The sequence below is a fragment of the Lynx rufus genome, unplaced genomic scaffold (genome assembly GCF_022079265.1).
Source record: "Lynx rufus isolate CCGP_SWC_20201006 ecotype Redwood Valley unplaced genomic scaffold, mLynRuf1.p SCAF_14, whole genome shotgun sequence".
NCBI classification, from domain to species: Eukaryota; Metazoa; Chordata; class Mammalia; order Carnivora; family Felidae; genus Lynx; species Lynx rufus.
Window position 1 is genome coordinate 4,373,165 of NW_025814828.1, and position 24,598 is coordinate 4,397,762.

General features: G+C 45.8%; 1 protein-coding gene across 1 annotated transcript in view; it reads left to right on the top strand.

The window, feature by feature from the left end:
* Positions 1-24,598, top strand: part of STS (steroid sulfatase) — a 156,990-nt gene that overhangs the window by 93,556 nt on the left and 38,836 nt on the right. Inside the window, exons 7-8 of the mRNA XM_047075868.1 lie at positions 457-593; positions 23,939-24,076. Coding sequence (XP_046931824.1) covers positions 457-593; positions 23,939-24,076 — 275 coding nt within the window. The remainder of the gene's footprint in view (positions 1-456; positions 594-23,938; positions 24,077-24,598) is intronic.

The following is a 24,598-nucleotide window of genomic DNA, read 5'->3' on the forward strand; positions in this document are numbered from 1 at the left end:
TGTCCTCAGGGTATGCCTCAAGGACATAGCACTTCCTTCTGCTGATCTGCACAGGGTAACCATCAGTCTCTTTACAGGCACGTCATGGAGACTTCTGCTTCTTTGAGTAAAACGTACAATATTAGGGGCGCCGGGGTGGCTCAGTCAGTTAGGCGTCTGACCTCAGCTCAGGTCATGATGTCATGGTGGGTGGGATCAAGCCCTGCATTGGGCCCTGAGCTGGTGATGCAGAGCCTGCTTGGGGTTCTCTCTCTCTCCCTCTCTCTCTGCCCCTTCTCTGCTCTCTATCTCGAAAATTAATAAATACACTTTAAAAAAATGTTTAAAAGTGTAAAATATTAGACATCATCCTGTGGTGCTTTCCGACTTTTCACATGGCGTCATGGAGTACTAGTTTGATCCTTATGAGCATGTGGCAAATGTTCTTACGTTGCGCTGAACCTTCTCCTCTCGCAGGAATGCCGAGAAGCCATTCCTGCTGGTCCTGTCGTACCTTCACGTGCACACGGCCCTGTTCTCTTCCAAGGACTTTGCCGGAAAAAGCAAACACGGAGCTTACGGGGACGCCGTGGAGGAAATGGACTGGAGCGTTGGTAGGTGTCTTTCTGCCTTCTTTGCTGTGAGTTTCCACCCTGATGCCTTTATACAGCAAATGTTTTTTTTTTCTTTCTTTCTTTTTTTAATCAAACGAAGGTAATGAAACACTGATTCTGAGATGTAACAAGTGTCTTTGGCCCCAAGTGCATGAATGTGGCTCATCACCAGGGAAGAACTGGGTGTGTGGGCCGGCGAGCAGAGGTTAATGGAGAAAAAGAACCAAAGTTTTAACCTTTCTCTTGACTGTTCCTGTGAACAATCAAATGTGAGCAACACCTCGTCTGCAGCGCAGTTAGATGAGTGCTGGATTTGGGGATGGAGTGGACCGCGGCCGCCTACAGCCTTGGCTGGCGGCTTGGGGTGGCAGCTACAGGGTCTCCTGGGGATCCTGCCCTCTTGGCTGCATAGTCTGCTGGTTTCCTTTTTAGGGCCCATATTCCTCTCGCCGCCTCTCTGAGGATGCAAACGTTGCCTTGTTGTTTCTGTCCCTTCTCCTTCTTCTTAAGTTACTCGATTCCTGAGAAACCTACCATTTTTTCTAGAGGTGCTGGCAAGACTTACTTGAAACAATATATCGTCCGCGTCTGCAGGAGATGGTCATGAGCCTGCTTTCTTTCATTTTCTCTGGTACAGCTGAGCAATCTCGGGTCTGTTCTCTAGTGTCTAGGGGAAGCAAAGGAATGGAAAACCAGTGGGCCCTGAATGCGTCACTCAGATCCTGTCTTTTCTGGTGACGTTGTCTTTTGTGTTGACGTTGCGCAATCCTTACGGACAAAATCGGACAAAATTGTCCAAATGTCACCAGTCAGCAGGTTGCTTAGGATTTTCATGTGTTTGTTTTCTTTTCCTTTTCTCGCCCTCTCATTCTTCCTCCTTTTCTTTTTTTTGCACTGAATTGGTAGTTTTTAACTTTTTCAACTAGATCTTTTGGAAATACTGTAACATGGCCACAGAGTGGTTTTTGGGTTTTTTTGGTTGATTTGTTTTAGGCAGCAAATTGAATGTGATGATGGTTGCCTACTGTGGTGATTACAAGAACAGTTTTGTTTTGTTAAATCTTGGTGCGCTGTCTTAAGAAACCAGAGGACTGGACCCTTATTCTAGCTTCCAGCTCTGTGTTTACTGTCTCTGTGAACTTGGGAGACATCTTGAATCTCTAGGCTTCGTGGCTATCATCTTAACATGAAGAATTCAGACGAGGCAGGTCCTCACTGTGTGTCTTCTCTGCGGCTCTGTGACTCTGCAAACTAACAGAAAGGGGGACGTATGATAATTACCGGGATACTGGAAACCAAAACATTCCCCGTCACAAGACGTGTGAGACAAATCCATTGCCGTGGGCCTTTTCCATATGCCAGGACAAGCCTGCCTCTTTTCTCGTTTGCTTCTTTAAATGTTGCATGTAAATCCGTTTATATTTTCCACTTCTTGGTAGTGCGAATTGGTAGAATGTTTTATCTCGTTGATGAGCATTAGGTTTCAAATAACAGGTTGCTTGTAGGACTCTAAGACATTTGCTGGCTAAGCCAGCAGGCTTGTGCTGGTATCGTGAAACGTACTTTTTATAATTATAATCCCACATATGTGTACCCTGACCCGTCACGAAGTCTGACGTTGAGTGTTGCATGTAGAATGGTTCCGTCTAGAACCCGGTTCCGTCTTGAATGAAACGGAGAGTATTTTTCAGTCTTTGAGATCTGCATTCGGACCTGACGTCACATTTGCAGACGATCTTGTTTCTTTTGCCGAAACATGACATCCTCCCCGTGAGCCATGACATTAGTTTCTCGGGATGTGTTTGCTGTCTTACAAATCCGGTACCTCTGAGTGTTTCGATGAGCATTCCCACTTTCCAAGAAGAGCCTTTCCCTATGACACCACGGGACTGCAACATTCTCAATAATTGTGTAATAAAACGGGGACGTCTCCTTAAAGATGACGTGTCCTGCACAAAAGGCACCTGAGATAGCAGTGGGTAAGTGAAGAGGGCACATCTCCGTCATTCCGAGCATTTCTTTCAAAATTGGTGGAGGCCGCATAATTCCATGCAGGATAGCTTTCTCCACCGCGGCCCGTCTGTCCCCGTAAAGGCATATTCAGGGCAAAAGCACCTTTGTTATTTAATTGTGCCCCAAGGCCACTTCCACGCCACATCCGTGTGTCCATTGCCTTATTCTTAGCTGGGTGATTGCACTGTGGTGCACTGCTTAATCACCGAGGGCAGTGAGCACACAGATCTGGTGTGAGGGCCACAGAAGGGGCCCTGCAGAGCCACCATGTGGGTGCTAGCATCCTGGAACCGTATTACCTCTAAGTAACCCGCAGGGTGGTCAGTGTTCCTCAATAATGCCAGTCACTGGCAGCTCAGCAGGTGCCCCCCAGCTAGCCCTGGCCGGCGCGCGCGTTCCCTCCTGGGTGCTGTGGCCCGTCTGGGTGGCAGGGAGCATGGTGTTCATCTGCGTTCTGCAGGTGAGGCCGGTGAGGGGTGCCGATGGCTAATACACCTGCCTCAGGTGTATTTTTTTTTAATTTTTTTTTAGAGAGAGATAGATCACAAGTGGGGGAGGGGCAGAGAGAGAGGCAGACACAGAATCCGAAGCAGGTTCCAGGCTCTGAGCTGTCAACACAGAGCCTGACGCGGAGCTCAAACCCACAAACCGTGAGATCATGACCTGAGCCGAAGTCGGACGCTTCACCGACTGAGCCACCCAAGCACCCCGTGCCTCAGGTGTATTAATTACAGAATTAATAATACGGGATGAGCAGGAACCCGAACGCAGGTGTTCAGCTGGAGCGTGAAGTCTGCAGCCCGGCGTCTCCTGCTTTCCCAGTAATGAGAAAGGCTGCTTCATAGCACGGAGCAGTCCACACTAAATCACAGGGAAATAGCTCATGCCTTCATCGTGCATGTTTATTGAATGCTGGACTGGGTACCTGTTCTTTTTTCTTTTTGAGCGAGGGAGTGTGATAATGATAAGTCCCTTGACATAAGGGAATTTAGAAGCCACTGAGGGACTTAAGATTCTTCCAGGAGATGTCATAATAACACAGAGCACAAAGTTATGAATGACTGTCCCAGCGAAGGAAGATGCAGATAAACCCCTTGATAGTTTGGGGATAGGAAGGGTGGGAAGACGGGGCCAATGGACACAGCCCGCCATATCCCTTCAGCAGGAAAACACTGACAGCCAAATCCCGTGGACAGTCGGGGCATGATTGCAAAGTGAGATTTTCAATTCTAAGTAATTCTTTTTTTATTTCAACTTTTTAATGTATATTTTTGAGAGAGAGAGAGAGAGAGAGAGAGAGAGAGCAAGACAGAGAAAGAGAGGGAGACACAGAATTTGAAGCAGGCTCCAAGCTCTCATCTGTCAGTCAGCACAGAGCCCGACGTAGGCTCAAACCTACGAACCGTGAGATCATGACCTGAGCTGAAGTCAAATGCTTAACTGACTGAGCCACCTAGGTACCCCCCAAGTAATGTTTTTAGGTTTTTATTTATTTATTTTAAGAGAGAGTGAGCACATGGGGAAGAGGCAGAGAGAGACAGAGAGCGAATCCCAAGCAGATTCCATGCCACCAGTGCAGAGCCCAGTGTAGGGCTCGAACTCATGAACCATGAGATCATTATCTGATCCAAAGTGAGATACTCAGCCGAGCCACCCAGGTGCCCCATCAGTCCCAAATAATTCTGAAACAGCAGAGCCTTGAGGAGGAACAAATGGGCAAAATCACGGTGTTTTCAAACATGCACTGAGTATTTTGGGGGCATGCCATTGTAGCTGTTTTTCTTCCCCTGGACATTAAGTGGTATTTACTGGAGATCTATGAATGGGAAGGGGGCAGAGAAAGCAGGTGGAAGCATGGAGGTGGTTCCCACCAGTGGTTTCTTATCTGTGACTTGTACCATCCCAGGCAACACCTTCAGTCTGTCAGGTGGAATTTGCATGCAGTCAGCATTTATTTAGAGCCCCGTGCTATTAATAGAGCCCCAGGAAGGAATCATAAATCAGCACTTGCCCAGGAGTCAACTAGCAAATTCTCTATCCTACAAAGAGAAATGCAAGTCAAGAACAATGAGGTGAACACTAACATAAATGTCTGGTGTCAGATCAAACCTTTCAATAAAAAAGAAAAAAAAAAAAACAAAAAAATGCTACTTTCAAGGGTTGGGATCCAGTGGCTTATGTGGAATTTTTTTCTTTCAAACAAAAACTGTAAAGCTTTTTCTTTAGTAGAAGAAGCACCCCCTGTCATGGTGGCATTGAGAAGTGTTCTGGATCGCTCAGCATCTGTGATGTGGTACCCCTAGTGGCTGTGTGTGATACGGCGGTCCTCAGTTTCTCCATCCCTTTCCATCTGTGGGACTGAGCAGCACCACCTTCTGTGGGTGCAGGGACAGAACACACAACCAAACTAATGGGAACATAATGCACAGGTTCATACAAGACCAGCTGAGGGTAGGGTACAGGGTGAATTCCTCTTTTCCATGCCTGACGTATAGTTAAACACATGCCTTGCAACACTGATGACCACACATGGAATCCATCTTGAGAAATGGCGAATGAATTGGAAGGTCTCAAGAGATCAAGATAGTGACAAGAACCTCAAGTAACACAAGAAAAGACTACAAATGAGGAGCCTTGGATGTTGGTCAAAGCCCCTTAAACATACAACATGATTCTAACAAGGGTTTGGCTTATTGGGCATGGGTCTAATAGAGTATCCATTTCAAAATGGACTCTTTCTGGGACTGTTGTGTTAGAAATGCCGTGTGCAGTGAATAACTTCTCAGTATGTACGTTTGCCTGGGTGAAGGTGCTCTGGTTGGGTTCATGTGGAAGACATCTGCTTCTAGAAGGCTGCAGACCAGGAGCATGGCAAGGGTTCAATAAGTCCTACCTCAAGGTGAAATCACTTACGGGGCCGGCGGGGTGGGGGGAGAGGTGCCTGGTACAGCAAGTCCCTATCCAAGGTGCTGAAATTGCAAGTCCTACTTAGTTTTCTCTTCCATACGTAGATAATGGTCCCACCATGGGAGTGGATAAGATTGCTTTGCAAGCGTGTTGAAAGCAGTTGAGTAACTTGTGACTCAAGGTTTTCCTGCATTGAAAGCCAAGGTAAAAGTCTAGAAATGAATTTCCACGTTTCTACTTCTCAAAAACTAGCATCACAGAGTCTAAGAAAGCAGTGGCAATATTCTCTTTGTCATTCTTTTGTTCTCTAAGGAATGCAGTCTGGGCCATAATGCTGTGTATTTCCTTTGGGATTCAACACATCAGTTTCCTGTCTTGAATTTTTAAAACGCTCCTTTTCTTGATAAATGGAGCCTCCTCTAAAGCGTGAAAATAATGTGCTCACTTCTGATGCATTCTGAAAATGGAAGGCCAGGTAGAACATTGAAAGGAAGGGAAAAATAGGAAGAATTCCCAAAAGAAAAAACAAAGGACCCCTGAGACTGAGAACAGAGGGTAGGAGAAATGGGGGTATCAGAATTCAGGGGTAAACAAAACTTCAAAGGACAATCGTCTTCTAACCAAGTGAAGATTCACAAGTCCATTTAGGCACTATAAACTTTAGTGTCGTAACAGATTGCTGAGCGAGTGATATTTGAGGAGTCTGAAGTCAGTGGGGTTGGATATTCCTTCAGGAAGCACAAGGGACGTGGGCAGAGGGATACTTATTGGACTGTGTCTGAGCTCTGCTCACAGGGAGAGCAGGAATCAAGTGTTGGCTCAGAGTGTGGAACTGGGTGATTTTCAGGCCAATGTAGAAGCAGGAGGAAAGATCATTGAATTGTCCGATGATTAAATTTTGCCAGGGAGTATCACAAAAGACATTTCAGCATTGGATATTGGTGCAATAGCAAGAGAATGACCCAAGTGTCAGACCGCAGCATGGGAATGAGGAGTGTGGGGGAGAGGGGCTGGTGGCTTGGAAGTCCATGGATTGTAGGTTCAAACAACATGGTAGGGAAGGTGTTGGAGGCCTTAGAGGAGGTGAAAGTGTTTACATGGAAGAGGTAGAACCATTCTAACCATTCTGGGCATGCATAGAGGTGTGGCTTGCTTTTGGGTGAATGGATAAAGGACTAGAAGTCAGTCTCCTTGTGTTGAGTACATCAAGGCACTGGAAAGCCAGGGCCTTTAGCTGGCTCTTTCCTTGTGACTGCACAAGCACCAAAGACACTAGGTTCAGCTCTCCCCTGATTGGGATGGTTGGTTAGCTTCACACACTTTCAGGATGGAGGTTTATGGCGAGGCGGGAACATTGGATGAATAATGGTGTATTTTACAGGGAGCAGTGCAGAGCCATTATGGACCACACATTCATTAACTGCACTTTCAGTTTTCTCAAACAGTCAATGGAGACTCAAAAGTTATTTAAGGGGTTGGTCACCAGCCCCAAGTTCCAGATTTCCAGCAGGTTTCATGGAGTAAGGGAGGTGGTCTATACACAGTAAAGCAAGCTGGCTTCCATCTCTGTACGGCAGAGCCCCATCTGTCAGCTCCTTGCCACGAAGGCAGTATTAAGAGGAAAATGCTCATAGCACAAGACTCACTGTCACCTTGTAGCTACTGTGCACATCACAGTGAACTGTGCTGGGGACAGTTCCTACTCGGAGGCAGTGGGAAGCAGAATGTGGAAGCATTTAGGTATAAAATTCCTGAGCTTCTCAAACAGAGCAAGTGCACCCTTCAGCCTTGCGCAGCCAAGATTGGATGTGGTGCGAATTCTTAAACGTGTTTTTAATTTGCATTGTATTTAAAACTAAGCACTGTAGAGTTTCAATAAAAGTAAATAAATGAAGCTAGGTGGCACTGGCTCCAGAAGAGACAGAGTGATGGAGGAGAACAGGAAGCCCAGAAAGAGACTCTCATGTAAATGTAGATGTGGCCTTTCAAGGCAGACAGCTAAAAATAGATGATGCGTTAATTGCAATACGATGATTAAACTTTGGGAGACATTATAATTACTGGTCCCTGGCACTGTGGTGTTTTGCACGCACTTAAAAGAGATAATGATGCTGGAAGTGATGGTGATGACGATGGTGGTGATGGTGATGATGGTGGTGGTGATGTTGATGGTGATGTTGAGTAACGAAAAAGATGAGGGTGATGGTGATGATGGTGTTAGTGAAGAAGAATGATCATCAAGAAGAAGAAGACGACGAAAATAACAAAGACGAAGCAAAGAGGGAAAAAGAGATGATGGTCCAGATAAATAAGACAGTTTTTCAGGGAGCTGTAGTTTAGGAAAGTAAAGTAACTTACCTGAGGTTACAGAGATGGTGTATGACACCGAGAAGGTTAATCTGCTTGTGTGCTATGCTGCTGTGTCCCATGCATGAAAGTGAATACCCCTTGCGGTTGAATTTGGAAAAATGACCCGCGAAAGAATGCAAGCACATATATTGGGCTCTATTTCTCTGATGTATTGTTGAGCAGGTTCTTTCTAAGCTTAAACGCAAAGAAATAAATGCTAAAGGAAAAGATTGCTAGATTTAGCTACGTGAAATCTAAAATTTCCTGATGTCAAAAAAGATAACAAACTAAAAACACCAGTGACAAACTAGTGGAAAAGCATATGCAACATCTACATAAAGAGAAAACCTCTGAGGTGTAAAAGGACTTTGTACAAAGAAATGGGTTAAAAGATAAATACCAGAGGAGGGACTTAGTTGTGCCAATGTGTTGTGTCCGCTCACTCTACCCTTGGTGGCATTAAGTGTTATGATTTCTAAAATAATACTATAATAATAATGATAATAACATCCCTCAAACTCTCTGCTAATATGATGAGTGAAAGAGGAAACCTGTTAAAATTACATATACCGCATTATATTGAATCTTAAGGAGGGCAGACATTTCTCTTGGCGCTTTTTTTAATTAAACAAAATCTATCGTCATTTTTCTGGTGGGGTCAGTGCCTTTTCTTAAGCCCCTACTCCAGGGGCAACCTGACGAAGAGCTAAGGCTGCAAGGGGTTTTCCACGTTGCCTCTGCTTAACCGTACCACTCCGTTTACTTACAAAGTGTATTTTAAAGATTCAGCCAGCACTTTCTATTTCTGAATCCCAGGGCATCCATGACACAATTATTAAAACTCAACTCAAGCAACAAATTAGATTTTATCTTCACACTGGTGCTTCTCTTCACTGAAAATTCCCTCTTGGAGTTTTCAGAAGACTTTAAGTTGCCTCTGTGTGTGTGTGTGTGTGTGTGTGTGTGTGTGTGTGTGTGTGTGTGTGTTTACATGAGGTCCTTTTGCACTGCATTTGCTTTCAATTTCATCCTAAATAGCACGTGTTAAAAAATGCACGAGTTTGTAAAATCTGCTTAATTCAATAACTTCACTATGGATGCTAATTCCCCAAAGGGGATACTGATGTTAAAACAAACAAAAAAGTCTACTAGCTTATCCCAGACTATCCCATGTTGGGTATGTGCTTGGAATGGCACGTTAGCTCTGAATCAGATAAAATATGACTGCCAGTCTTGTCACTGTGAGCCCTTGTTACAGAGATGATCATGAAATAGAGCGTTCAGACAGACAGTATCCTCCCAGGGACTTTCCATGGGGCCTAGTATCACAACACTTGTGCTTAATGAATAAATTTTTATTCCAGTGGATCTAGCCAGGAGGGGAATAAGGTAGTTTCCCTTACAAACCCACTGTTTACCCGAGTGTGAGATACGTAATAAGGTTTTTGAAACTTCAGGAAGACATCTAGGAAATGAGGATAACCCATAAATTGTAAAGGGATGTCTAAAACAGACCTGCCCATGTATAATTTTCCTTCCACCGTCATCAAACCGATTTAACCGGGAGGCGGTATGAGAAAAATCACGTGTTCAATTTACAAAGGTATATACTCACCTTTAGAACATGTGCAACAGAGATTCGGCTATTTGGAAGCACTTAATGTATACTTTGAAAATACAGGGCTTCCTCAAAATCGTATATGTGATGTTGCTCCTGGAATATAATTTTATCGACGTTCATACACCTTCCAGGCTTGCAGGAAAAAATGACTTTATGATAAGTGAAAATAAAACCTCCTATGCCAAGATTTTCCATTATTGTCACTTTCTGAGATGTGTGTCAGAGGACCGCTTTGTGAGCGATGGTTTGGAGGGCACAGTAGGTGTGAGATGCCACTGAGCAACCTTGAGTCTTTCTTCTTCCTGTGCTTCTACGTTGGGGCATTTTCTGTGCATATTGGGGCCTTTTCTGTCACTGCAGCGTGTATCCTGCATCAGCACGAGCCAGTGGCTGAGTCCTTGGTCCACATAGATCAAGAGCAGAGCTTGGAGGTGCCTGTCCATCAATGTCTCCATTTTTGCAAGATGCCTTTGCCATCTTCTTTTTTTAATTTGAATGTTTTCCTCATTTTTTGTAATTCTTCTAATGGCCAGAGTAATCTAGAGTCTACAACACCAAAGAATACAGACACACACAGCAGAAAGGAAGTGCCTTTAGTGACCCCGCCCCTGATGGCCGGCCCGGTTGATGGTTTACAGTATAAGTTTCGCTGTTTATATGTCGCCAGTGTGGTATAATGCAAAGACAGCATCCTTATTAAGAGGATTTGACACAAAACTCTACACATGGCTTTTGTAGTTTTCCTTTCTCACAGAAGTATGTACTGGGATATTTTTCAGTGTCAACGCATTTTTGTCCACGATTGTGTTTTTTGTCCTAAGAATTCCATTTTCTATCCCTTGAGCACTTTTCTATTGGATTGTCCATCTTCTTCTTATTGATTTGTTTGGGCTCTTTACATATTAAGGACGTTAATAATCTACTTGATGTAGGTTACAAATATTTTTCCGTCTTTTTTTGTTTGTCTTTTCGTTTTATTTATAGACTCTTACGTGGTGAATTTCTGTGGTTGGATTCGACAGCCTCTCCTTTGTGACTTTAGGGATTGACAGTGAGCTTTAAAAAGGTTTTCCCTGCCTCCCAGATTATACGCGTTTGTCTCTTGTCTTCCCTCCAAATATGTTTATAGTCTCACGTTTTACAGTAAGGTACTCATATGGAAAAGAACACGTGTGTGTGACCATGTGTTGTCATTTGCTCATTATTATGGCTGTCGGTCTTTGGTGGTCCATGCTCTTGGCTAGTGTGGGACTGACCTCTCAGGACTTCAGGAGGATGGGTTGTGGTGCCCAGGGTAGGCGGCAGGTCAGACCCTTTCTGCAAGGTGTGTGTAGAATTCACACTCATGAGGCCCCTGCGGCCACTGTAAGCCAGGTGGGTGTAGTCCGGTGGTGACTTCCCTCAGTGACCGCACGAGCTGATTCACCAGGCAAGGTCTGCTCTGTGAGTGGGCAGTGGTGATGGGCTGTCACACCTGTGTTGTCAGCACTGGACTTGGTGCGAAGGCATATTAGGGATGGTGGGATGCAGGGATGGTGGTGACGGGCCCTTTACTACCTGTTTGTTCCTCCTGCCCAGGGACACAAAGCCTTCAGATCACACAAGGAGGGGCTGTCCGCAAATGCCCCCAAAAGGAGATTCCTGCTCTGCTCCCCGGTATCTTCCCGGGCAGTGAATCAGGAGCAGGTGGCTGATCCCACACAGCATCCTGCCCTCACCTGTGCTCATCCTGAAGGTCCAGATATGCTCCTAGGACCCCACTCTGCTTTGCGTGGGTGGTCTTGAAGTACATTGACCCTAGATTAGTTTCACTTCCTTTTTTAAATTTTTTTTTAACATTTCACTCATTTTTTTGAGAGACACACAGAGTGCAAGCGGAGACAAGGCAGAAGGAGAGGGAGGTGCCAAATCTGAAGCAGGTTCCAGGCTCTGAGCTCTCAGCACAGAGCCCAACATGGGGCTCGAACTCACGAACTGTGAGGTCATGCCCTGAGCCAAAGTCAGCCACTTAACTGACTGAGCCACCGTAGATTAGTTTCACTTTCAGAGAATCAGGAAAAGGGGTGGGGGGCAGAGACTAGTGTGTGTCCACACTGTTTCCAGCATATTCAACAACCAGTGTTAAACCTATTATTGATTTTTACACTTAGAACAGGAAAAAAAAAATTAGAGATCATTCGAAAACATTTCTGCCACATTATTGAATGTATGATTCAACCAAAAGCAAGCAATTCGTGGCCCTGGCCCCGTGTTCCACCTAGTAAGACTGCCCTTGAAAGGCTGTTAGGGACTTAAGCTGTTCTAGCCATGTAAATTAGAGACGTGGTGTCCAATGTTGGATTCCCGCCCTGGCTCTCCTGCTTTCCTCTGCCCCTTGAGAAAGTCCCGTCGCCACACCATTACCACCGCCTCCTGCTGTAATGACATTGAAGCTCTGATAATAAGCCTGCACATCTGTACCTTGGGCTACTTTCTCTCTCCAGGTATCCTACATCCATAGTTCCGGGCATCTTGCACCCATAGTAATCCTCATTCAGGACTCCCCGCATGGGACTGCATTACTCCATTTTGCCCATACGGAAACCAAGGCACACGGAAGGGAAGGGGTAGAGGCAGGATTCAGACCCAAGAGCCTGCCTTTATGCCCCAGGCAGTGCTGACTGGGAGAGATGGCCCCATGACATGTGGCTTCTGCATGTTGGGGGCAGCACAGGTGCTGGGGAAGGGGTAGGCCCTGGGGCCAGATTCTTGACATGGCAGCTGCACCCCCCCCCCCCAGCACCTGCTGGCTGCCAAGCCTGGGAAGGTTACCAGTCTCACTGGGTGTGTATTTCCTCATCTGTAAAATGGGGTTATACCATTGCCTATCTTGCCAGGAGGTGTTGAAGCATGCATGGGATACAGATGTGTGCTGTTCTTATTATCATGTCAGCACACACACACCCTGCACTGACTCCCTTCTCTCATTGTGTAGAGATGGGAAGCATGTGGCAATAGATGTCCCAGGGCACAGTTGCATGTGTTATGTGGGCTTGATATCTCCCCATGAGAAAATGGAATGAATAGAATCTTTCTTTAGTCTCTGTCCTCTGAGATCGCGGGGCCATGTCCGTCTTCCTAGAGTGTGAGAACTGTGTCTCCAGCAAGTCTTGTGGAGAGGGAGTTCAGGATGGCTCAGAGTCGGCTGGTTGGTGACCGTGTGTGTTCTGAGGTACTCACTGGGTTCACCCACTGGAGACGCGTCTCCCAATATGGCGGCCGGAGCTCCAGATTGGAGACGGGGATGGCCGAGTGCTCTTCTGCTAACTTAGGCACGTAAACCTTTGTGAAGGGAAGCTTCTTTCTGGCAGCACTCTTTCCATCACTTTATTTGCTCCCAATCAGTAGAGGAAAAAAAGTGAAGATAGATTATGAAGTAGCATGTTTTATTAAAACGACTCCTTCTCAGTCCAAAATAGATCTTGTCCACTCGGTATTCCAAGATAGCAGTGAAGCAAAGAATTTAAATGGGAACAGACCTCTGTCATTTCTGGAGTTAACAGACCTGTGTCATTCCGGAGTGCTTGCTGAACTGAACACATGATGTCATGAGGTTGTAAAACAAACAGTGACATTCACCTACAGATTCCCTCTTGAGTCAGTCGTGGCAAAACGTAACTTCTGCCCCTGTTCACATTTCTGGTGAGTAGAAAATGGTTATCAAAAGAACACTGTTGTCATAATATTTTTTCATTCTGATACAAGACAGTACTTGAGAGAGAAGAAATACGACAAAATTACAACATTTTACCTATTTTAACTTTAATCATGGGAAGGTAAAATTGTCTGTCAGGTACCTTTGTCGTATGGCTGTTTGTTTCCTGCCAAATTTGATCAGTAACAACCATCTTATAAATGCATTTATGCGTCTGAATTTGAGCAGGTAAATATGCCGTACTTTACGAAGAAGGAAAGCTGCAGAAAATGAGCTTCTCTGACAATCTCTGAAGCTTCGAGTACCGACTCTGAGAAAAAACATTCGCTTTGTTTGTACAACTTGACATTTTGGTTTCATTTCATGCTCCCTTGCAGCTAAGCAAAGCGGAGGAAGGAAAGTAAAAGGACATTATGACTTATTTTGAAATGGAGGGAATTACCCTATTTGCAAATAGGGAAGATGCTTCCGTCTTAGAAATGCTTTGTCGTATTATCCGCAGGGGGCTTTCTGGGAGGGCGTCCCAGCAGGGGGATGCTTCTGTACAAAACACAGCTCTTCTGGAGACTTGCTCTTACGGCACTGGCCACGGAGGGTTGCAGTCTGTTGGATTGGGAGAAGAGAAGGGGAATCCTTGAGCAGAACGCTGTAAACAGACTGAGGACAGCCACAAGCATCGGTGCGTGTGGACAGAATCCAGAGGGGAGAGTATACACTCACATGCATCCGTGTTTGCGTGAGCACACGGACCCCAAACTGCGAGGAGCATGGTGTGTATTTCCTTCCACCCCGTCTCACCAAAAGCCAAGGAATCCTGTAGCTAACTGTGGCTCAGACATGACCTCCCTGTGTGCTTCATGGCATGTGCCACCCTGGCCGTCCTCAGAATGGCCGTTTCCTGGGGTGGGGTCTTTATCCACCTGGAAGAAAGCTTGCGATCCCTCTGCCAGCTGTAGCTCCACGTTCCTCCCCCCGAAGCACTTCCTGATGAGGACAAGTGCAGTTCATGGCTGCTGGACGGGTCTAGGTGGCACTACAAACAGCAGTCGCTGGTCGGGGCCGGCTCTTCCCAAGCTCACTGTCCGAAATGCCAGTTACCTGCATTTGGTATCAGTTTCTCTTTCTGCTCTGAAAGCCAGCATGGGACAGGTGGCAAGGCTTCCCCTTGTTTTAGGAGGAAGGATGACACCGGGGTCTATGACTGTAAGCACTGGAGATGAGCCCCTCTGCAAATCTCCCTGGCCCTCTGTGCCATCTGCACGGCAGGGTCAGACATCTGTGCACTTGGGGAGCCTCCTGGCCTTTGAACGTGGAACCCCTCCTGCCAGTAGACGTGAGCCCCTCAGACACGTTTATCAGGCTTCATCGCTCAGTGCTTTTTAAGGAGTAAAGGAATGGAATTGCTAACAGAGCCAGTATGAGGAGTCACACGTGTTGAGACACAGGCAAGTTATGGCCGCTGGGCACGTGAGGAAGGATACAAGCATTCTTCCCCTGTCCCGTGCAGGTGGCCCTAACGGAGTTATTTCTGTTCCTCCATGACTCCGTCTGACCCCTTTGCCCACCAGTTGGGTACACTGCATACTTGCAGTGGTCCGTCCTGGGCTCTGCTCTCAACTGCATTCGTATGTTTGTTTATTGTTATTTATTTATTTATTTAAAGTTTGCTTTTCTTTATTTTGAGAGAGAGAGGAAGCAGGGGAGGGGCAGAGAGAGAGAGAGAGAGAGGGAGAGAATCCCAAGCAGGCTCCACACTCTCCGTGCATGTGGAGCTCCAACTCACGAACTGTGAGATCATGACCTGAGCTGAAATCAAGAGTTGGATGCTTAACAGACTGAGCCGCCTGGGCGCCCCTCAACTGCATTCACTTTAAATGCTTTGTTCGTACAGATTAATCCTTATCTTCAACAAAGCATTTTTTTTCTCCATCTACCTATTCTTGATTTTATATGTATGCTGCAGGCATGCACGTTTGGAAAGCTTAACGTAAATCACAGTATCGGAAAATCCAACGACAGAGCAGCGAGAATAAAGGAAACATAGACATCGTGTGTGTTTCCCTTTCTGTTTGGTTTCTTTGTGAGTTTCCAGAAAAACTGCACATGTGACAAAGTAGTGCATTTTCTGCAGAAAGGGGTTTTTGCATCTGTAGCCTAGAGGTATAAGGACTGCAGAGCAGAGATGGACAAGCATGGAGGGAAGACACCGGGGCAGGACCGAGGCGCGTCTGGTGGTCCAAACAAACATTTCGCTGCAATGTGTAGTTGGAGGTGCATTGTGTTCAATATCAACCCTGGTTCTCCAAATTAATTTAGTTTGTAAATCATGAACCTCTGGGCTTCATAAACTCTGTAGCCACGTTACCGTTTTTGCAAAGCCCAAAGCTTAATTTCACGTTCATGGGCTTGGACGGATATGATTTTTACCTCGAATTTACATCTCAAATTAAAATGAACCAATTTTAACACCGGCTTATAAATCATTCCCGTCACTAAGATGACACTGTAAGTAATTGAGGAAATCAAGTCCCGATGAATTCCAACAGGATGAATAAAACACATGGTCACGTTTCAATAATGCACATAATGGCAACAGCCACCAGTGCAAGAATGGGAAACGTTTATTGGGCAGCAGCTAGCCTGTAAAACGGTGTGGTGATTTTCTGGTAACTTACTGAAATATTTTGCGTGCATGAATTCCTTTACTCCCCGAGGCTGCACTAGCAGGTATTTTTGTCATCTGTAGTTTACAGGCGGGACAGGGAGGTTCCGAGAGGTGAAGCAGCTTGTGTGGGACTGCCCAGCGACCACACGCCCAGCAGAGCACAAGGGGGTGTCTGTCCTGGCGAATTAAACTCAGACCGTAGACCGGTCTGTCCCCTGCTGGCTGCACAGTGTCTACAAGACAAGCCCATGCGGTTTGAGCCACCCAGGTGCTTTCGGCGACTGTGTTCGAAGATTCCACCAAGGCATGTCTTCTCGAGTTTGCCTTGTATACCGTAAACATGTCTGTGTTCCAAGTGAAACTTCAGACACGGAAAACGGTAGAATATGGATGTGGGTACTAGAGGAGTGTTCTCGGGAGTGTTTCCTCCCCCTTCGGTTAACCATGGAATGCGTTGAATTTTCTACTTAAATATTTCAAGGCACGGAAACAAAACATGTGTTGGGACCCAGGATATAGGGTTAAAGCAGTGCTCAGATAAGTTTCCACTGAATACCAATGTGTGAAAGGTGAGGTCAGAATTAGGGGTCAGGAATAGATATGAATACTTGTTGCTTTTTTTCTTTAATTTGTTTAAAGTTTACTTATTCTGAGAGAGAGAGAGCAGGGTAGGGGCAAAGAGAGAGGGTGACAGAGAATCCCAAGCACGGTCAACACTGCAAGCATGAAGCCCAGAGTGGGGCTTGAACCCACGAACCATGAGATCATGACCTGAGGTGAAATTATGAGTCGGATGCTTAACCGACCGAGCCGCTCAGGAGCTGGGGAATACCTGTTCCTTTTAAGTCAGGGCCCAATTGAGGCTGGTCAGAAAATCACATGCAACGCTCCCCCTGCAAAGATTTCTTTCATCTGCTTGAATTGGTTGAATTAATGAACCAGATTAAGTGAAGTCATGTATTTAGAGCACGGCGCATGGTGCCTTCCATGCATCAAGTTCTCAACAAATACTACCTGCTCTTATTATTATTAAGACTTATTATTTCCCAGATGTGTAAAACATCTGTGCTTGGAGTGTGCATATGATACCTCCTAATCGATGTGGGTTTCCGTTCGGCTGTGGGCGGGTCCCCCGCGGTGGCTGGCTAACTCCAGGGTAAAGCTCCAGCTTTATGGGGAGATCTCAAGCTCTTAGAAGTAGTTCATGGATGAGAAAAGAGTCCATGATGAAAAAGTCAACATGAATTCACTGCATCTTGTGTGTTTTTCCAGTGTCGTGATGACTGTTTCCTTTGAGATGGTCCTGTCTGGACCTCACAGTCTGCAGAAGAGCCTGACCGCCCAGAGCCTGGTAGTACAGATCTCGGGGGAACAGCCAACCTGTCCCTAAGAGCTTGCGATCTCTCCGTAAAGCCAACGCTTCACCCTGTAGTTAGGAAGATGCTACAGGGGACCCGCACACAAGCAAACTGAAGGTCACGTGGATTAGAAGCAAAAGCCAAGAGAGGAGCTTGGTGGGGTGTTAGTCAGCGTGCCCAGGAGGGCTGGAATCTGTGCTGTAGGTGCAGGGTGTCCGTGAAAGGACGTACAGTGTTCAATTTTGTACCTTCAGTTTCATGGATGATAAAACCCCATGAAAAAAAATAACCTAGTCCTAAAATAAAAGTTGAGTATGGGTGATGTGGTTGAGCATCACAAGTAAGAATTCTGAAAGGTTTTGTTTTGTTGAACGTTGTCCGTTTGCCTCTGGACGTTCTCTGCTCACAGCCCAGGTCACACAGCTCTTTCACGGTTGGCTTCCCATGAGGTGTTGCCGGACAAGTCCTGGCTGGTATGTTTCTGGAGCTTTCTGTTGGCTTTGATCCAAGGAATGGCCCCGGGGGATATGGGCAACCTCGGACTCCATGACAGAGCCTGGGTTACCCCCAGGGCAGGTTCAGCCGGTGGCCACTCAGAAGACCAAAGGGTGGCACCAGAATTCCTGAACCTCATTTTCTGCCAGACAGTAAAGTCCAGGCAGTGGAATGGATCAAGGGTGGAAGACCATATGTTCGCTGAGCACAACCCTGTCAAAACTGTTCCCTGCCAGCCTCATCACCTGCTGCTCAGCTCGGCCACCCCCCTGTGATGTGTATGACCCTAGGGAAGCAGTGACCACAGGCACTGGCTTGGGACGGCTTCCTGTGACCCACAGACATGCCAGCTTGGGTTTCCTCCCACACACGTGTGTGATTCCCTTGAACAGACATGGACACCATTCTGATTATTTCCAGCAAGTGCAATGCCCTGGAATACACACACACACACAGGTTATTGTTAACCCAAGAAGATAGCTGAGTCGAGCCGCGAAAACACCCCAGATGGTGAGAGCAGGTGCAGGGGATAAATCACACATTACAAGTGTGATGAGGGCAGAGACGGGTTTAATGGAGGAAATCACAACATTATCATAACAACCAGGTACAGCACAAAATGAGGATGCGTTTCCCGGAAACAATAGGAGCTCAGACAGGAACTCACTAAAGCAAGAAGCGCCAGCAAAGCGAACAAAGGGTCATCTGTAGAAAAGCAACATTGAAAACTGTAGGCTCTTCCGTTTCTTAACTGCCCTAACAATCCTAATTCTGCATTATTATGTTTCTTTTCCATGTGTAAAAATTAGGTGTTGAAACTGTACCCACATCTCATTATCATTGTTGTTTTGGAAATCTGGAAAATGCCAACCATTTCCTTTTATTACATGTCAGGGAATACGGCACATTTAGTCGCGTGTAAAACCGTCTAAAAGTACGGTCTTCAGACGGGCGCCGTTGAGGTTCACAGACGTCCCCGCAGATGTACTGAATCAGAATCTTGGTTTTAGCATGGTTCCCAAGGTGATAAATAAGGCCATTAAAATTCGAACAACGCTGATGTGCGATATGCAATAGGTCAAGTTTACCTGCATTAAGTGGACCTCGCTTCCAGCTGGAGACAGTATATCTATTTGCGCATTGACAGATATGACATGATGCATGGAGTGTTGGGTATGCTTCTCATCCTACATAAGCTAACAAAGAATTGCCTTTCTAGGGCCGGTGACAGCTAGATTTCTGTGTGCCACTCAGTAACAGATTCAGGCTCAGGAGAGCCTAAGGACGTAGGTTAAAGCTAGAACAGTGAGTGCCAAGCATTGCACATGCCTGACACAGACTCCCAGCCACCGAGAGGTGCCACAGTGAGGGACTGCATGGTTGTGACTTCAGCAGGATTATTTGAGTCCCACCCTTAACCTGTTGATCAGATAGAAGACTTACTAAAATAGTTGTAGGGGGATTTTTCTGGTGTTCCCTGGAGTCATGTTGAGTACGTGGAAATTTTCTTCATGTTGTTGCAAGAGCTAAGGTGCATCGAGCAATCGTAGTGTGACCAGTTGTGGGCTGTCGTGTATGAAATTCTCCTCGTTTGTGCATCCCGGCAGCACTTTCCTATTTTACGTTTTCATCTGTGACGTAGAGGCAAAGAACCCCACAGAGCGAGCTGGGAACCCAGGATTCAAAGTGAGTCTGCCGCTCTCGGGAGCCAGAAGGCAGACCCTGAACCCTTAGTTCTACGTGATAGCTTCTCTCTCATGTACCATCTAGAATGTGGCCCGTGCGTTGGTAAGCCTTCTGTCTCCTGAGTGGCGTATCACTGCCTGATTTTCAATAGTGCCTTCACACTCATTTGTCGAGTGAATAAATGGAATGAAGGAACTCTCTAGAATTTAGGCTTCCTCTGCAAGCCGCGTTCGTACCTGGAGAAGAAGCAAGGAGCCAGACTTTGACGTTTCCGTGCGTTGTCCTTTTGGTTTACAAAAGTCCTATCTGAAGTGCTCATTTTTTGATAAGCTCGCTCTCATTTGACCCCAGTTAAATAAAGAAGTGATCTTGAAGTGACTTGTTTTCTGTATTTGTTTCATTCAGGCAACAGTGTGAGAAAGCTTTGGAAATAACACATTTCACTTATAAGCTATCCTTCAGCCCACCATCGGTAATTCAAAACTATCATCCCATATAAATTGGTATCATTATACCTTGAGAACCTTACTGAAAAATAATATTTGTGGACCTCTGACTCGCAGTGTACTGTCTGAAAGCAAGAATAATACACAGGCATTTGTTCTCACGGGAGATTTCCGTTCAGAATTTTTAGGAGAGAAATATGTTAGAGCTTTATAGGATCAATCTTATGAAAACTTAAACAGTGAACGGGCTTCAGGCTTTACAAATGAGATTCTGGCGTAAGACCTAAATTGTGTGGGATCCAGAGTGTGTCATTTGGGAAAGAAAGAACTAAAAGGAAATCAGGAATCTGACCATTTCTGCACAGATTCAGGCAAATATTCCGCTGTTTGTACATGCCCGATGGCCTCAGCTAGATGCCTTGTGTTAATCCCAGCCCAGCTGTATAGGGAACTTTTGATGAAAAAGATGAAGTCATCAGTCTAGGCAATGAATTAAGAAGAATGGATGGAGACAAGGGAAATATCTGATCACAGTCATTAGGAATACTGGGATCTGGAGTAAGACGGAGTCTGTCTGCTAAGTGCACCTGTAGGCTCATCTGGAGATGAAAAGAGCCTACAGGGGAAACAGGAGCTTTAGCTGGCTTGAGCAGAGAACAGGGTCCCCAGGAGGCTCCAAGGGCTTGGATAGTCTGCTGTTAACACACAGCCCGTGTTCAGTAGGTGCTTTGTAACAAATATCGGATGTCTGGATGAAGAAGTCTCTGACTCAACACTGCATCTGAAAGGCACTTTTTAAAAAAGTAGTGGGAAGGGGCACCTGGGTGGCTCAGTCGGTTACACATCTGATTCTTGACTTTGGCTCAGGTCATGATCTCACAGTCATGAGTTCAAGCCCTGCGTTGGGCTCTGCTCTGACCCCAGTGTAGAGCCTGCCTGGGACTCTCTCTCTCCCTCTCCCTCTGTACCCCTCCTGGTCTCTCAGAGCCTGCCTGGGACTCTCTCTCTCCCTCTCCCTGTGTACCCCTCCTGGTCTCTCTCTCTCTCTCTCTCTCTCTCTCTCTCAAAAAAAAGTAGACTGTTTTTGATCACTTTTACAGAAAAATTAGGTCTACAGAAAAATTGAGTAGAAGGTACAGTTTTCATATGTTCCCTTTCTTGTGCACATTGTGTACCTAAGAATGTCTTGAATTCGTGTAGTACATTTGTTGTAGTGGACGAGCCAACGTTGAAGCATTGTTATCGACTAGAAGTGATAGTTTTCATCAGGGTTCACTGTTTGAATCCTACGTTCTGTGGATCTGGACTGACGTGTGATGACACATATCCACCATTACAGTATCGGACACGATACTTTCACTGCCCTAAAAATCCTCTGTGCTGACTCTTTGTCCCCACCCTGCTCAGGCTGTGGCAACTACTGATCTGTTTGCTGTCTCCATAGCTTTGGCTTTTCCAGAACATCACGTAGTTGGAGTCCTATATTATGTACCTTTTGAGACTGGGATCTTTCACTTGGAAATATGCATTTTAAATTCATCCATGTCTTTTCATGACTAGATAGCTCATTTCTTTTCCGCATGGACGATAGACCATTGGCTGGAGGCACTATACTGGATCCATTCACTTGGTAGAGGACATCTTGGTCATTTCCAAGGTTTGCGCAATTATAAACAAAACTGCTATAAATGTTTATGTCCAGGTTTTGTGTGTGTAGAAGTTATCATAGACACCACATTTTAAAGAAACGATGCTGTTTCTTCTCCATCTGGGAAAGGTTAATCTTATTTGGAAGGTAGATATATGATTGCCGACCCTTTTGCAAAATGCTAATTATAACTCAAGGAAGTAACCCTTCAATCCTCTGCTAACTGCTTAGTCTGTTTTTACCAACAAATTGTCATATGAGGGGCAACCGGGTGGCTCAGTTGGTTAAGCATCCTATTCTTGATTTCGGCTCAGGTCATGATCTCACAGTTAGTGAGTTTGAGCCTCGTGTTGGGCTCTGTGCTGACAGCGTGGACCCTGCTTGGGATTCTCTCCCCCTCCCCCTCCCCCTCTCCCTCTCGCACTTGCTCTCTATCTCTCGCTCAAAATAAATAAAAACAGACTTAAAAGAAATTGTCATAGGAGCCAAAAGGGGCATTTTCCCTTGAAAACATAGTGGAGGTTATAGTGTCTTATTCCTTCTCCCTGTTTCAACTCATTAAGTTAATTATGATACAGCTTAAATTAGAGTTGGAGCCAAACCTCCCCACGCACACAGGTGATTTGCCTTGCTGTACCCGATAACACCACAACCCGTGTCTGCCTGATAATGATGTATCATGGGAGACAGATCTGAAAAGGCCCTTGTGGATCTTACTCCTTGGTTCTGAGTATGACATTTATGTATACGGTGTGGCTTCTTAGAATGTTTATGATATGAGTTAAAAAATTTGAGAAAGATTGAACATACTGTAGCCCGTAGCATTTACAATCAAATGGGAGACACATGTAACAAATGACTTGGGTTTTGCTTTTGGCTCGGAAATCATCTGTGCACCTCCACGGAGAGTTGACGGTGCGATCCTTCCCAACCCTTTCTGAACCACATGGGTGGAGGTGCGGCCCCAAAGTGGGGGGCCCGTCCCCACTGGGGCTTGACCTACGTGCTGGGTACAATGTGCCCTTACCCAGTTATTACAGCTGCAGGGGACACTTGGTGTCCTTGTAAAATTCTGAAAAGGTTTATTACTCACATAATGAGGGTTTCTGCGGCAAGCAAGGTAGGTCCCGAGCTGGTCCGAAAATAGCTTGAGAGCGATGGGGGAGGAGGCAGGGATTGGCTTCGGTGTGCAGGCGGGGGCTGGCGTAGCCTGGTTCCCCCATGAGTACGGCAGGGTGCAGCACCCTGGCTCTCTTATTAGCTGGCTGGGCACATGTAGAATGAGGAGCAGTGAGGCTTTAAGAGCTCTTAGCAGTCAAACATCAAAAGTGGGGTCACACCCTAGTACCTCAATCAGAATATAACTGCACGCATTAACTTACTAAATTTAACTGGTAGCATAGCATATATGGGTCTCTGTGGAGATCACAAAGTGTATTCCTTACTTTCACCGTCATGTTCTTCTGACTTGAGAGCTGGCAACAGCTTCCTCAACAGGCAGCCCATACTTTAGCCCCTTCTGCCTTCAGCCAGCTCCTTTTTTTTTTTCTTATGGAAAATTTAGGCATAAATAGAAGCAGACAGAAAAGTGAAGTGAACTTTCACGTGCCCCTGATGCACCTGTAACAACCATGAACTCGTGCCGTATCTTGTTTAATCTGTACCCCATCCTGCCTTCCCTTCTTCCTGCATGAAAGAAAACAAGTGGCTGTCATACCCTCTCGTCCATGAGTATTTCAGTTGGCGTCTCTGTTTCTTTTCCCTTGATGTCTTTTTCGCTCCTCTGTGGTTCCCATGGAGTCCATCCGTGTAGCTATGTAAGGTTTGAGACTCTGCCCTTTGGAATCAGATTTCACGCTTACTTTCTGGCTTCTCAACTTCCTAACTCTGTGACCATGACGAGGCCCCACTTGCTCCCATCTGCAAAATGGAACCTACACTGTTTAGTCATTAAGGTTCTGTGTGGTCTAAATAAAATACAGATAGTTCTATATTTGTATGTACTGTAAGCATTAGAAGAAGACATTCATCATAAAATATTTGTAGGCATGTTTGTTCGTGGAAGAAGAACATTGATGGTTTGGGGTTTTGCATTGAATTAGGGGAACTGGTAGACTTCTTCTACTCAGGACCATGCCACATTCCTCTAAGTGGCTCATGCTCTGTGGTCCTGATTCTTCCAGAATACTTTCTCAGGTATCAGTCTGCAGAATCCGTCCACGATGCCTAGAGTTTCAGATGATGTTTTTGGATGATACTTGGTTCAATGACTGTAGCTTCCAAGAACCCTGCCACAGTTAGACTTTCTGATTACGTTGCATCCCCAGTTGGGATCGGCATGGGAAAGCTGTGATGTCCAAGAACATTTCCTTCCCATCTTAAGAGAAGTCGGTGAGAGCAAGTAATCTCCTTTCCTTTTGTAGAGATTGAACTGTGTTAACGTTGTCTATCTCTCCCCTTCAGGGCAGATCCTGAAGGTCCTAGATGAGCTGAAACTGGCTAACAACACCCTCATCTACTTCAGTTCGGACCAAGGAGCACACGTGGAAGAGGTGACCCCCAAAGGAGAAGTTCACGGAGGAAGTAATGGAATCTATAAAGGTGAGGACTCTGTGAAGGTGGGAAGTGCTGATGTGGAGAAGCTGTACCCTCCCCGCTCATGCGCTGGTTGAGTTTTCCTTGATCTCTGAGCTCTGATGCTGTTCCTCTGCCATTTTCCAATATGCGGGACATCGCTGTGTCACTGGCATTGAACAGCGACGTGGCCATGTCGCATTTCTGTGTGGTCTCCGTGGGGGTGAAAAGCACGCATTCTGGGTCAAGACGTGATGTCGTCTTCACACAAATGCAGCCTCATACTGGATAGCTGGTTAAAACAACAAAGCATGTATCAATTACCTGTTGCTGCCAAAACAAAATAACAGAGACTTGTGGCTTAAAACAGCAGTGTTTTTTTTTTTTTAATATTTATTGATTTATGGAGAGAGAGTGAGCAGGGGAGGGGCAGAGAGAGCGAGAGACTCCCAGCAGGCTCTGCACTGTCACAACACAGGGCTTGAACTGTGAGATCATGACCTGAGCTGAAATCAAGAGTCAGATACTTAACCGACTGAGCCACCCAGG